This window comes from Anguilla rostrata, chromosome 17, assembly GCF_018555375.3.
Source record: "Anguilla rostrata isolate EN2019 chromosome 17, ASM1855537v3, whole genome shotgun sequence".
Lineage (NCBI taxonomy): Eukaryota > Metazoa > Chordata > Actinopteri > Anguilliformes > Anguillidae > Anguilla > Anguilla rostrata.
The window spans coordinates 1,977,529-1,992,328 of NC_057949.1; the positions used below are offsets into that span (position 1 = coordinate 1,977,529).

General features: G+C 44.9%; 1 protein-coding gene across 2 annotated transcripts in view; it reads right to left on the bottom strand.

Moving 5' to 3' along the window:
- LOC135243354 (dnaJ homolog subfamily C member 7-like) overlaps positions 1-14,800 on the bottom strand; it is a 30,275-nt gene continuing 15,475 nt past the window's right edge. For both annotated transcript variants that reach the window (XM_064315108.1, XM_064315109.1), the window contains exons 8-14: positions 13,372-13,536; positions 12,837-12,928; positions 12,455-12,528; positions 10,406-10,552; positions 3,955-4,107; positions 2,982-3,044; positions 1-555 (exon numbers count right to left, since the gene is read on the bottom strand). In XM_064315108.1, the coding sequence (XP_064171178.1) occupies positions 518-555; positions 2,982-3,044; positions 3,955-4,107; positions 10,406-10,552; positions 12,455-12,528; positions 12,837-12,928; positions 13,372-13,536 (732 nt within the window). In that variant the 3' untranslated portion in view covers positions 1-517. The remainder of the gene's footprint in view (positions 556-2,981; positions 3,045-3,954; positions 4,108-10,405; positions 10,553-12,454; positions 12,529-12,836; positions 12,929-13,371; positions 13,537-14,800) is intronic.

Below are 14,800 nucleotides of genomic sequence, written 5' to 3' on the forward strand. Positions count from 1 at the left end.
GTATTTGTCTTGAGTTTAATTTTAATTTCAGACCCTGCCACCCCACCTTCTCACACACCAGTGCGTTACTGACAGCTACAGCAAAAACAACCTTTCCCTTAGAGCTCCAGGCAGCGTGTGCATTTCCAATCCGCCATGCTGCTTGTGAAGCTGAAATGAACTGGGTAACTTTCAATGTATTTACAGCGCTACGAGCTTTCACATGTTCACCGTTCTCCTTCCTCAGGGAGGAGGGAGGCGTGCTTTCCAGTTTGTTTCAAGGGCTCGAATCTCAAGGCCCGGTCCCCGTGGAAATGTATTCAAATGAGGTTCCGTGGCAGTTCCGTTCAGAGCCGCAGGCCCAGGTGTGAAGCGGCATCGCAGACAGAAGCAGGGCGCCTCTCCCCCTTCGTGTTCCCAGGGCGGTGTGGAGGGTAGGCTGCTGCTCTTCGGTTCTGAGTGGAACGGCGGTGGCGGATTGAGAGAAAGGGAGGCTGGGTATTACTAATGGGGGGAGTCCTGCGTACCGTGTCCGCCCTTATCCAAACTGAAAAAAGAAGTTCCCAGGTCCGGACGCTGCATACAGATACCAGACAAACGAACAAAAATACAAAACTTAGCGCTTTAATATCATTAACCAGCGATGGATGGAAAGCAGTCAATAACTAAAACTGACAAAGTTAAAGAGGTACAGGGAATGCACTTATGAAAATGGAATATACTGCAGTATATTTAAAATATAATAAAAGATCACATCTGGTTATTTTTTAAACATATATTAGCATACTGTAAAGTGGCAAAAACTGTATATTTGCCCATGTTGTAAAGTGTAGGTTATATTCATTATGGTCTTTGTGTTTTTAGTATATTTAACAGCAGTAAAGGTGGAAACACTATGGCAGTGGAAACACAAGCAGAGTGTCCCATCAGTGAAACGTCCTGATGGTTCCATATAGGTGTGGGGTAGAGGTCTTTGTGGTTCCAAAAACTGGGACCCATTCCACGATGCACCCGTGGCTCGTGGGGGGTAGCTAACTAGCCATTTAGTTGGCTAGTTTAATATTACAGGGTTCATACACTTTTTCACCAATGATTTTCAATGACTTTTCCATGACTTCTCCACAACCTTTAACTGAATTTCCATGACCAAAACGAATTACTTTATCTCAGCGGGACGATTTAAAATTATTTATTGTAACACTAATTAAACTTAGGTCTGCATCTGAAACATATGGTGCCTCTCTAAAACAAATAAACACCAGACAGACACAGTTAGATACATTCTCTCATATTTTAATTCAAATAGTTTAACATTTTTGTCAATGTCTCAAACAGGGCTCGAAATTGCGACCATTTTGGTCGCATATGCTCCCGAAATTTAATCTGTGCGACCTCGTAATATAATTGGGAGCAAATAATTGTTCTGGTGCGACCTTTTTTTTTTTTCTTTTTCCAGTCGAACGTCTCTTTCTCTGTACATTCGCTAGTACACTCAGTATGTGGCTTGTGAGCTGACGGTGACCCTTCTAACCAATCGTGAGCTTGACATTCTTACCTTTAATGCTGATTTTAAATAGGTTAATATTAGCCTTCAATAACTCCCTTTCGCTGCACTCCACTGTCACGCAACACAGAGAGCTAACGCGTTAACTAATGTTGCCTGAAGACAAAAGTTTATGTTCAATTTATTAGCGTTATCGAAAGCTGAAAAGTTGAAGCGAACGATTACGGCATTTTTTTAAAACGTTAACGTATGTATGTTTTATGTAGCGACCCGATTGAAACAGTTAATTTCTCCGATGCAGTTTACTGGCGGTTGATTTAATTAGCGGTATTAATGTGACGAGAAGCGCTTTGTCGTTTGAATGCATAACACGCAATTGCTTGAAGAGTCGACACATTTTAGGCCTGTTACTTGTAAACCGTACTGTTATATTGTCGTTTATGAATAAAAAATCTATTGCATATATTGCTGGTGCTCCTTACATTTTGGTGGGTGCTCCTAACTATTTATATTAATTAATCTCAGTATTTTAATAGCTTATAAACATTCCCAGTACTAAATCAACCCATCTCAGGTCATTCAACTTTCGGATACGACACTGTTCCCACAAATGCATCATTTTACCCACTTTTTGGCTATATTACTGTGTATAGTACTGTGTGGATTATTTCTAGTTTGCAATTTTCATTAAAAATAATTTCATAAAAGTTCATTCTGCTATATTTCAAAGGTTATTATCACTGAAATGTATGAGAATTGTTTTCACATTGAATGCGTCATTTGTCTTCTGTATGAAAAAAAAGCTTATAATTATTATCTTTATAAATCAACTTTTTGTACAATAAACTAGAAAAAAGTTTCCCCTTATGATAACCAGGGCAAATAAATGTAGAATTTCATAATGGAAAGTATAAAATAAGCAGACTGGAACAATACAAATAACCATGTTTAAACATAGGAAATTATTAGGCTGTGGATCAACTGATCAACTTATAACTCAACTGATGACCTCAGTCCCTATGAAATAAGTGCCTTTCAGTCCAAAAGAGAAGTATTAGTAAAGAATGTACTTTTCACACACTCTTTTGGCACAGACCTGCCCAACACCACATGAAGTGCTCCAGGGTGTAAGACGTGCTCAATAAATATGTTATGAAATAGCGGAGTTTCACACAACATTTTTACTGCCAATGCGAACCAGACTGATGTCACAGCCTAGCGCGGTTAATCCGTGTGTGCGCAGGAACAATATGTGAACATACCCGCTCTGCAAAAACAAAGACCACACAACTCAAAGAGCTGGCTCAAAAAAGAAGTTATGTGCTTACGCCTGCTTTCGATTTATGTTTGATTTTACTGTGACATAAATTCCAGAGATGCAACCAATCAGGCTACGTCCAGAGAGAGAATTCACTCTTGAATCAGCTTGAATTCAGGAATCAGGGACAAAATTGAATGAATTAAGTGAAAGACGCTCAGAGAACATATCATGGCTCACCCTCAAAGCTGAAGCCCCCTGGGCCTCCAAAGAACGCCTTGAAGATGTTGTTGGCATCGAAATCTGGAACACACACACAAACACACACACACATGCGCACAATCATGTAAGACATGTTCGTTAACATAATCGGTAGTACAATCAAACACATTTTATCGCTCTCAAACTACCAGGAAAGTGTGGCCCCTATCCTCCAACTGGACTGAATTTCTCCAAAGAGATGCTCTTATCGGTTCCCGAATAGTGCTGTTATTTCAGCCACACAAACAACATTTCATAAGAATGTAAACACACACTCTCCCCGTTAGCAGACAGCATGAATTCTGCCTTAATTCAGGACAAGTCTGGGCAGCAGAGAGAGTCAGAGAGGAGCCAGGAGCTATCTGGCAGCATCTCAGCAAAGCCAGGTGTGTCGAAACGGCAGCACAGGTAACCTCACAGTCTCTCTGCTCACAGGGGAATATGATGGGGTGAATATGGGATAACAGCATTCTCAAAGTCTGCTTGCCTCATGCGCTTTGGCACAAAGAGCATCGTGTTGAGAAACAGAGACACGCAAGCCCAGTCCTGCCTTCTGCCCTTCTGCACAAAGAGCTTGAGCTGATCCAGGATCAGTGCTCATCCTGCCCCTAGCTGTTCTGCGTTAGGGATAGAGCTGATCCAGGATCAGTGCTCATCCTGCCCCTAGCTGTTCTGTGATAGGGATCGAGCTGATCCAGGATCAGTGCTCATCCTGACCCTAGCTGTTCTGTGTTAGGGATTGAGCTGATCCAGGATCAGTGCTCATTCTGCCCCTACCTGTTCTGCGTTAGGGATCGAGCTGATCCAGGATCCAGTGCTCAATCATGCTCATCCTGCTAACTGTTCTGTGTTAGGATCGAGCTGATCCAGGATCAGGTATCTGCATGCTCTGCCGCCGTAGTGCATCTGGATCTGTGTGTTAGGAATAGAGCTGAGGAATCAGCGGCCTGACCTCCCATGTTCATGCCGTCCTCCTCCAGGTCCTGACCACTGTCATATCGGGATCTCTTCTTGGGGTCGGAGAGCACAGTGAAGGCCTCGCCCACCTCCTTAAATTTCTTCTCCTCCTCCTTCTGCACGTCCACGCTGGCTGCACTGTGACGGTCTGAGGGAGGAGAGAGAGAGAGAGAGAGAGAGAGAGGGGAGAGAGAGAGAGAGAGCGAGGGAGGAGAGAGAGAGACAGAGGGGGGGTAGAGAGAGAGAGAGAGAGAGAGAGATAATATGACAACAGATTTAGACCCTTTCTCCCTTACAGCATTCACTGTTAAGCCTCTAACCCCTCTGTCTGACCTCAGTCAAATTATTGTGATTTTGAAAAGGTCAGAAATGAACAGTACTACACTCCAAAGCCCAGTAAGCTGTTAAATATAATACAATCATACAGATGGGCTCTAAACTGTACAGAGGAATTTCAGAAAGTAATAAGAGTTCAAGAAATTCGAACACTTTTAGACAGCCCATATGTTCACAGTTACAGAAGGAGTCAATCTGGCAGTAAAACATGTAAATATTATCTTTGAAAAAACAGTAGAAAAATCACAACTAAAAATTAAAAATCAACTGAAACCTCAACTCAAAAAAGAGGACAGCTGGTTTGACCAAGACTGTCAAAACATCCGAAAAGAACTTAGAACATTGTCAAATCAAAAACATAGAGACCCAAATAACTCACATATACGCCTTCTTTACTGTGAAGTACTAATGCAATATAAACGTACACTCATAAACAAATGGCAGAAATTGAGGAGTCAATAAATACAAATCAATTTTGGGACCGATGGAAAATCTGAAAAAAATCACAACAAGAAGAATTAGCGATACAACATGGGGATATCTGGACAAACACTTTTTAAGAAAGTGGAATTAGGAGAAAATCCTGAGAAAAAACATAAATAAAAAATTACAGGAACTTTAATTGGCTATTAAAGATAATCAAAATCCATTAGACTGCTCAATTACTGAACAAGATCTTAAAGATAAAATAAAAAAATTTAAACCTAAAAAAGCATCTGGACCTGATGGTATTTTAAATTAGATGTTAAAATGCACAAGCACAAACTTTCAACTGCCCATCCCAAAATTATTTAATTTGGTTATGAGTGTAGTTTATTTCCTTGACTGAAACCATAGGCTTATAACACCAATATTAAAAAATAGAGATAAAGTTGAACCAAACAATTACTGAGGCATCTGCAGGAACAGTAATCTGGGGAAGGTTCTATGTAGTATCATAAATTCAAGACTTTTCACCTTCCTTACTAAACACAATGTCTTGAGTACCAGTCAGATTGGACTTTTACTAAATCACCATGCAACCAATCATATTTACACCCTACACCAGTGTTTCGCAACCCTGGTCCTGGGGACCCACTGCCCTGCATGTTTTAGATGTCTCCCTGCTCCAACACACCTGATTCAAATGAATGGGTCTTTATCAGGCTTCTGCAGAGCTTGATGATGACCAATTCATTTGAATCAGGTGTGTTGGAGCAGGGAGACATCTAAAACATGCAGGGCAGTGGGTCCCCAGGACCAGGGTTGAGAAACACTGCCCTACACAACCTAATTGAGAAATACGTAACCAAAAACAAAGAACAAATATTTGCTTGCTTTATTGATTTTAGAAAAGCGTTTGATTATATCTGGCATCAAGGGTTATTCTACAAAAATATTGAAAGTAGTGCAGAGGGTAAAACCAGTGGTCTCATAAAATCAATGTATACAGGGAACAAATGCGGCATAAAAATTGGCAACAAAAGAACAAATTTCTTCTCTCGGGAGCATGGAGTGAGACAGGGCTTAGCCCAACTCTTTTCAATATTTATATTAATGAACTGGCAAACATACTAGAAAAAGCTGAAGTGCCTGGTCTCACTCTACACAACTCAGAGATCAAGTGCCTGGTCTACGCAGATGACCTGGTTCCCCTTTCCCCCAGTGAACATGGATTACAGAAGAATCTAGATCTGCTAGAACAGTACTGGCAGACCTGGGCCCTGGAAGTAAACCTTAACAAAACTAAAATTATGACATTCCAAAAAAGACCCAGATCTCAGGGAACAAAACACAAATTCATCTTAAGAACTCATTACATTGAACATTCCCCAAATTACACTCATAAGCAACTGGCAGAAATTGAGGAGTCAATAAATACGAATCAATTTTGGGACCGATGGAAAATCTGAAAAAAATCACAACATGAAGAATTAGCGTTACAAGATGGGGACAAACCATTTTCAAACACGTTTTAAGAAACACAGCATACATGCGTACAAGCAGACACATACTCACTCATGCACACAATATACAGGTAGACAGACAGACAAACACACACAGACCTAACATCACTTACTGACATGAGAGAGAGAGAGAGAAGGCACAAGAGAGAGACAGAGACATTTGATGTTCCTTTATTGAAACACTGAATTTTCCATAACTACCTTAAAACCTATCCCAGCTCCCTACTTATATAGCCACAACCCACCCCAACCAACCCAAAAAACAAATCCAACACAAAAAGAAAACCAATACATTGCCCAACCACCACAGTTAAACTAAACATATCTCCATCTCTTCTTCATTTCCTACACAAACAGCTCCCTCAATACCCCACATTCTTTTGAACGTTGGCACATCATGCATCATTTTAAAATACTCAAATTCTACTCTGAGGCACGCAGACACCCACCACCACCACACGCAGTATGTTCCTGCGTGTGACCCATGATGCAAGTTTTGCCTGCCCATATAAAACATTCACCAGTACTGCAGCATAGCACTGCTGGAACCTGTACCTCGGTCTACAGATAAATCCCCCCCCCCACAAAAAACACACCCCCAGCTGCAAACACACAGTTCTCAGTAAACAAAACATGAGTCAACCTTACAAATTACACAAACAGGTGTGATATTGTGTCCTGCTGTGCACAAAATGGGCATCCTATCCCCACCCAGGATCAACATGAGCCAACCACACCTTAGTGGCCACAGCTCCATGTAGTATCCTCCACTGCAGGACTCCAGTCCTCTTACAGATGGGAGCACCCCTTATATAGCACCTTCCGCCTGTGTCCTGCCATCGTCTAGTCACCCAGCTCATCCTACCACTGGTGCTCCCTCTTATCCTCTAGACCCCTCCTGTGCCTGACCTTAACACAGCCCACATACAGGTCTCTCACCTTCACCTCCTGAAACTTCCCCAAACATGGAGAAGTGAGGGATAAAAGCTTCCCCTCCCCCTCCTGCCACACCTCTACTGCCCTTCCAGTGCCTGATTAGTTGTTCCCATCTCCAGCCCAGGCACAGCCTGCTGTACATCTCTCAGAATCCTCTCCAAGACCCTAATAGAGAGCACCCGTTTGCAATCCGCCAGTCTCTGGGCTGTAACCAAACTACACCCCCCTGCTGCCACAAACTGCCGCTGCACGGCAACTGACCCCAAAGGCTCTGCCTGAATCACAGGGTTGTGTAGGATGGGCTCCTCCCACACCCACAGTCCATTCTCCAGACCATCCTCACGAGAGTGCCTCAGCGACTGCCATACATTCAGTACCGCCACACAGAACTCTGTGAGCCCTGTAGTGTTCAGGCCGTTCGGTTTCATTAAAAACAGCTGTAGATCCAGCCCCATGCCACCTGCTCTTCTCAGCAGTACCCCTGCTCCCTCCAGCATGTCTCCTGCCGATAGAGGAGCCTCTGAGCCGTTTGCAGCCTAAAGGCCGCCACTCTGCTCTCCAGGTCAATCAGCCCCTGCCCTCCTGTACAGGAAGGAACAGAATTGGTGCCCGCAGCCAGTGATGACCAAATGACCATAAAAAGTCCACCAGCTTTCACTGGATTTCCACCAGCAGTCTGCCAGGGGGGTTCAGTACCATTAGTCGATGCCACAGGGAGGATGCCACCAGGTTATTAATAATCTGCACTCTCCCCCAGTAAGACACCCGCAACAGCAGCCATTTCCGTTTCTGCAGTATCCCCACCAGCTGATCTGTGATCCCCTCCCAATTCCTGGCCATAAAAGCTCCTGTTCCCAGATACTTCAGCCCCGGTCTGGTCCCACTGTAAACCACCTGGCAGCTGAGGTAGGGATCCTCCCACATACCAATGCCTCGCTCTTCCCCCAGTTAACCTTTGCTGTGAAGGTGGCCTCATAAATTTTGAGGCTACCCTCCTACGCCTGTACATCCTCTATCCTCCCAACCATTCGTCATCTGTGTGGACAACCTTGCTTAGAAGCACAGGCCTGGACTTCCCCCCCTACTCTGTGCACAAAGTTCTACCACTAAGATATATAACTGACCAGACAATGGGCAACCCTGCCATATCCCCCTGTCCACCCATACTGGTTTACTCAGTGTGGCTCCCACTTTGACCATGCATGATGTACCCTCATACAGCAGCCACACGAAAGATATAAAAGACACCCCAAACCCAAAAGCCTTTAATGTGCTATTCATGTAATTGTGATCCACCCTTCTCCTGATCTAAAGAGATCAACCCAAAATCCACCTGACCACCCCGGGCCAAATCCATCATGTCTCTTATTTTTAAAAAAATTGTCCATCATGTAGCGGTCCGGAACACAATACGATTGGTCCTTATGCACCAGTGACGCTAAGTGGGTCCTCAGCCGGTTAGCGAGGGCCTTGGACAAGATCTTATAGTCCGTACAAAGAAGTGCCACCAGCCACCAGTTGTTCAATGAACACAAGTCCCCTTTTTTCGGTAGAAGCGTGAGGACTGCCCGGCGACAGCTGGCTGGAGGTTCTCCCACTACCATGCACTCCAGCAGCATCACAGAAGTCCCCTCCTGAGCCTCCACAAACTCTCAGAAAAGTCCACAGGCAATCCATCTATACCTGGGGCACGACCTGCTGTCATCTGCTGCATAGCAACAGTGAGTTCCTGCACTGCGATTGGTGAATCCAGCTCTTCTTTCATCATCTCTGTCAGTGTGTGGAGGCCCTGATGGAGATCCTCCATCAACCTGACCTCACTAGCTTCTGCTGCATATAGCTGTGAGTAAAAGACCACTGCAGCCTCTCTCATCTCCCTAGGATCTGATGTCAAACACCCATTCGGAAGACAGAGACAATGCATTTGTTTCTTCTGCCCCTCCTGTCTCTCCAAATTAAAGAAAAAAGAACGAGGAGCATCCATGTAATTCAACGGGAAAAATCTAGCCCTTACAAGCACCCACTTTGTTTTCTCGTGCAAAAAGGAGCCCAGATCTCTCCGCAATTCCTGCAGCTCATTATTCAACCCCACCTGATTCTGACCTACCAATTCATCCTCGACCTCCCTAATCCTCTTCTCAATATTTCCCATCTCAGATACTGAGGAAGAATCCGACATGACGCCGTCATCTTCGTCCACTGCTCCCCGTTCCACCTGTTCCTCCAACTCTGTTCCACCCAACTCCTTACTCACTCCTGCTGACCCAGCCCCTGCTGCCTGTCCGTTTCTGCCATTATCCGCCTCCATAGCGCCCTCCTCATTCCCTTTCTCCACACCAAGCCTTGCTTCTTGCATATCTCCGCCATTATCTGCTCCCTGAGGCTGGGTTTTGTGCAGGCAAGCAAACCTTTGGTGGCCAATAACCCAACGCTCGAAGCAGCGCAAGCAGTCACTTGATGCAAACACCATGTATGAACTTTCCCCATGTAGACAAAGAAAAGTTACGTCTACAGTCTAAAAGACATGCTTCACCGCACTACTTTGCAGCCCATGAGCTGGCAAATTTTCAGAACCTGGCCAATTCTCTTTCAACGACTTTGTTCTTTATGAAGGGGGGCATGTTAGAAATAACTACTTTAGTTGACAGTGCTGAAAGTGGGATTATTGGTACAAAAAGTCTTTTCACAAAGATGCCACCCTATAATCCTAGCAACTAGGATTTCCTTTTTGAGAAAAACTAATACCGCCTTGTTCATTCTAGCCGCTGAGAAAATCTGCTCACAGCCCACCTGTAGTGAAAGAACTGAGCTGTTATTCTGTAGTATAGCTACTAGCAGAGTGGATTACTTTCACATGAATGGCGTTAGCATTAACAGACAGAATAATGGCAGAGCTTAATCAGAGAGAATAAAGTAGAACATACTGGAGATAAACAATGAGTCAGCCTGGCGGTTTATAAGTTAGCAACCAAAGGTGCACCTTTAGCCTCTGATGTGCCCACAGGTCCCTCAGGCTGGGGCAACCGAATGAGTAGGTATTTCACCCCTATCTGACACAGCAGAGCACAAAGTGCACAGTGCTTTCCGAACGTGGATGTTCTGAAAGACTGGAGGGCTTGGAGTGTATGCGGACACACTGGGGCTAAATGTTCAGCGGTTGACAGCGGGTCGATCGCAGGTGGACGGCTGGTCGCCATTGGCGAGCTCGGGCGCGGGTGCGGGCAGTACCTGGGTGGTGCATGAGGGCGCGTTTCCGGTACGCCTTCTTAATCTCGTCCTCCGTGGCGGTTTTCTCCACCCCCAGGATCTTGTAGTAATCTTTCCGCTTGCTCTTCTTCAGCTCCAACTGTGCGTTCTTCAGCAGGTGCTTGTGTTCTGAGAGAGAGAGAGAGAGAAAGAGGAGTGTAAAGAGGGGATTGTGTTCTGATAGAGTGAGAGAGGAGAGTAAAGAGGGGATTGTATTCTGAGAGAGGGAAGGAGAGAGAGAGCTGTTCTACAGACTACACCACCCAGTCTCCCATATCTGCAATACTTTCCCCTTTTTAGATAAAAATAAAATGCTCCTACAGATGCCTGAGAACATTCAATTTTACTTACTTTCTTAAAAATTATAATGCAGAAATAAGAGAATCCTTTCATTCTGAATATTGGCAAAAATGTTTCTTTTAAAATGTCCAGTAAAATTACCCATGTACAGGAACTTTTGTGACATTTATCTATTTATGGGTTAAAGCATTTAAATTAATTTGAGGCACATCTGATGATGGCTAGTGAAAACCTACAGGACGGTAGATCTCTAGATGTTGAATGAGGCGTGCTTTGTTGGGGGGGACCTACAGGAGGACAGCGTATCTCCAGGAACAGGGTTGGGCAGCAGGGTATGTTGGGGAATCATTAAGGGGGTTCTGGGCCCAAAATGTTTTACAGTATACTTCAATACTATAACCAACAAACTGCAGGGCGAATGGTGGGAAGAGCCTGAAACAGGAGAAGATAATATCCACCAGAAGAGGGCGCTGTAAGACAGCCTTTCTTGGGAAGTCCCACCTGAACCCTCATTTGAGCAGACAGAGGGGCAGCAGCTGTGCACTGGGCGCTAGTGTGTGTCTGAGCAGAGTGCTGTACCAGGTTATCTCTGCCCTCCAGTGCAGACAGAGGGGCAGCAGCTGTGCACTGGGCGCTAGTGTGTGTCTGAGCAGAGTGCTGTACCAGGTTATCTCTACCCTCCAGTGCAGACAGAGGGGCAGCAGCTATGCGCTAGTGTGTGTCTGAGCAGAGTGCTGTACCAGGTTATCTCTCCCCTCCAGTGCAGACAGAGGGGCAGCAGCTATGCGCTAGTGTGTGTCTGAGCAGAGTGCTGTACCAGGTTATCTCTGCCCTCCAGTGCAGACAGAGGGGCAGCAGCTGTGCGCTGGGCGCTAGTGTGTGTCTGAGCAGAGTGCTGTACCAGGTTATCTCAGGTCTGCAGCTAATGCAGCGGCCTCAGATTCACCCATTCCACTGAACTGCATGACACAGCAGAAATCCCAGCACACGTTAGCACAGGAGCTGCAGCTGCAGGCATGTTTTCAGTAGTCCCTGTGATAGACCCTAAAGGACCCTGCGTGCACTCAAACTGCTTTCACAGGAATGTATAGATCCTCACTGCAAGATTCCTGCTACAGGTGATAAGTCAGCAAGAACTCAAAGTGAATTGAAAATCTTATGGGCCAAATATTTACAAACAGACTTTTTACTCAAAGCACAAAATCTCTTCCTCACAGCAGTGAGCGGAGAGTGAGATACATTGAATGCTAGGCTATACCTTAAAGTGCTGGATTCCTCAAATATATATGTATATATCACACATATATGACAACCAATCTTAAAGCAGCGATGACAAACTTTTTTTCGAAGCATCAGAACGGTCATGCTTAATTGGTAGTAAACATAGAAAGAGCAGCCGTAAGAGAAATCCAGCACCATACCCTGTTTATAAGTCTGCATTCTAAAACCAGGGATTCGGAAAGACTCGTGTTTTGAACCAATCAAACTGTCTCTTTCTCCGTGGGCAGGGCCAATGGGTGTCATGGCTTTCAAAATGTTTTCATAATATTGCAACTGTTGATAAAGTTGGTTATTGCTGCTTGTGAGAACAAGAAAAAACATACCTAGTTTCATACTGCTCAGGCGTGTGTTTTCTAAGAAGCGGGCCTGTGACATCACACATTGGCGTAGGAGACGGCCCAGCCAATGAGAGTGCCGGGTGTGAGGAGCTGGCAGGACCGCAGAGCTCACCTTTCGTCTTCTCGGTCTGACAGACCTTCTCGTAGTCCCGCACGGCTTCCTCGTACTGCTCCGTGTCCATATAACTGCGCCAAAGACAAGCAGGGGGTCAGTATCCGTCTGCCCTGCCCTGCTTCTAGAGGCAGCGGGTCAGTATCCATCTGCCCTGCCCTGCCCTGCCCTGCTTCTAGAGGCAGCGGGTCAGTATCTGTCTGCACTGTAATGTTCACTGGAACATTAAGCAGTTCATTACCAGCTAACAACTGTATTTGCTGCATTGCTAACTATGTATTTGACAAATAAGCTTTGATTTGATAATCAGAGACTGAATCTGCACTGTAGGGCTGAATCTGCACTGCAGGGGCTGAATCCGCACTGCGATCGTGGTACTGACCACTGCGCCCGCCGTAAGTAGGCTTTGACGTAGGTGTCGTCCAGCTTAATGGCCTTTGTGCAGTCTTCGATGGCCTGCTCCAGTTTGTTCAGCTGGAGAAAGGGGAGAAGGAGGAAAGAAGGGGGGGGGGGTACATAACCTCATGCTATTAGCTGCTAGAGTGCAAAAGCCCATATGCTTATGACAGGCAAGGGTCATTTTGAACCTGATTAATCCTGACTAATCAGGAGACATCACATTCCTTTCAAAATATCACCACTTCCAAAGGAATTCGTAGTCAGCTAGTGGAGAAAATGGAACAGTGAAAGCTGCTGGTTGGTTTGTGAGTGCAGGTGTTCAGATAACTGTAATAAAATAACAAAAATATAATGTACCAGAAAAAAGGAAAAACAAATCCAAGAATATACTGAAAATGAAAAGTATCAACAAGAGAAGATTCCCAGCAGTGGGTGATGTATATTGTACAGTGTGTGCATTAGCCTGCAGTAGCTGGCCAGGAGCCGGAATGGCCACAGCTGGGGCCCAGTTTCCTAACCTTGGAGCCCACGGTGCCTCTGTTGCAGTACAGCTTGGCGTTGGTTTTAATGTTGTTGGGGTCTATTGTGAGCGCCTCGGAGTACAGCTTGTAGGCCTCGTCATAGTTCCCCTCTTTAAACGCTCGGTTCCCTTCTTCCTTCTTGGCTTTCAGTGCTTTGGCGTTCTGAACGGGGTGAGAACACAATGTCATCAGGGAGAGTCGCTGACACGCAGCAGGACATTAGGTCAAACTGCAACTACCACACACAGGACATTAGGTCAAACTGCAACTACCACACACAGGGACATTGGATCTAACTGCAACTACCACACACAGGGACATTAGGTCTAACTGTAACTACCACACACATGGACATTAGGTCTAACTGCAACTACCACACACAGGGACATTAAATCTAACTGCAACTACCACACACAGGACATTAGGTCAAACTGCAACTACCACACACAGGGACATTAGGTCAAACTGCAACTACCACACACAGAGACATTAGATGTAATGGCAATTACCACACACAGGGACATTAGGTCTAACTGCAACTACCACACGCAGGGACATTAGGTCTAACTGCAACTATCACACACAGGGACATTAGATCTAACTGCAACTACCACACACAGCGACACAAGGTCTAACTGCAACTACCTCACACAGGGACATTAGATCTAACTGCAACTACCACACACAGGGACATTAGGTCTAACTGCAACTACCACACACAGGGACATTAGGTCAAACTGCAACTACCACATACATGGATAGTGGATCTAACTGCAACTACCACACACATGGACATTAGGTCTAACTGCAACTACTATGCACAGAGACATTAGATCTAACTGCAACTACCACACACAGGAACATTAGATCTAACTCCAACTACCAGGGACATTAGATCTAGTGGTAGCTGCAATTAGACCTAATGTGCTGTGTGTGGTAGTTGCAGTTAAATCCAATGTACATGTGTGTGGTAGTTGCATTAGGTCTAATTGCAACTACCACACACAGGGACATTAGGTCTAACTGCAACTACCACACACAGGAACATTAGATCTAACTGCAACTACCAGGGACATTAAATCTAACTGTGACTACCACACACATAGACACTGGATCTAACTGCAACTACCACACACAGGGACATTAGGTCTAACTGCAACTACCACACACAAGGAAATTAGATCTAACTGCAACTACCACACACAGGGACATTAGGTCTAACTGCAACTACCACACACAGGGACATTAAATCTAACTGCAACTACCACACACAGGGAAATTAGATCCAACTCCAACTACCACACACAGGTGTACTAGATGAGAAACTTAACTAAGGACATGAAACATTAGGTCTAATTGCAACTACCACACACAGGGACATTAGGTCTAACTGTAACTACCACACACATGGACATTAGGTCTAACT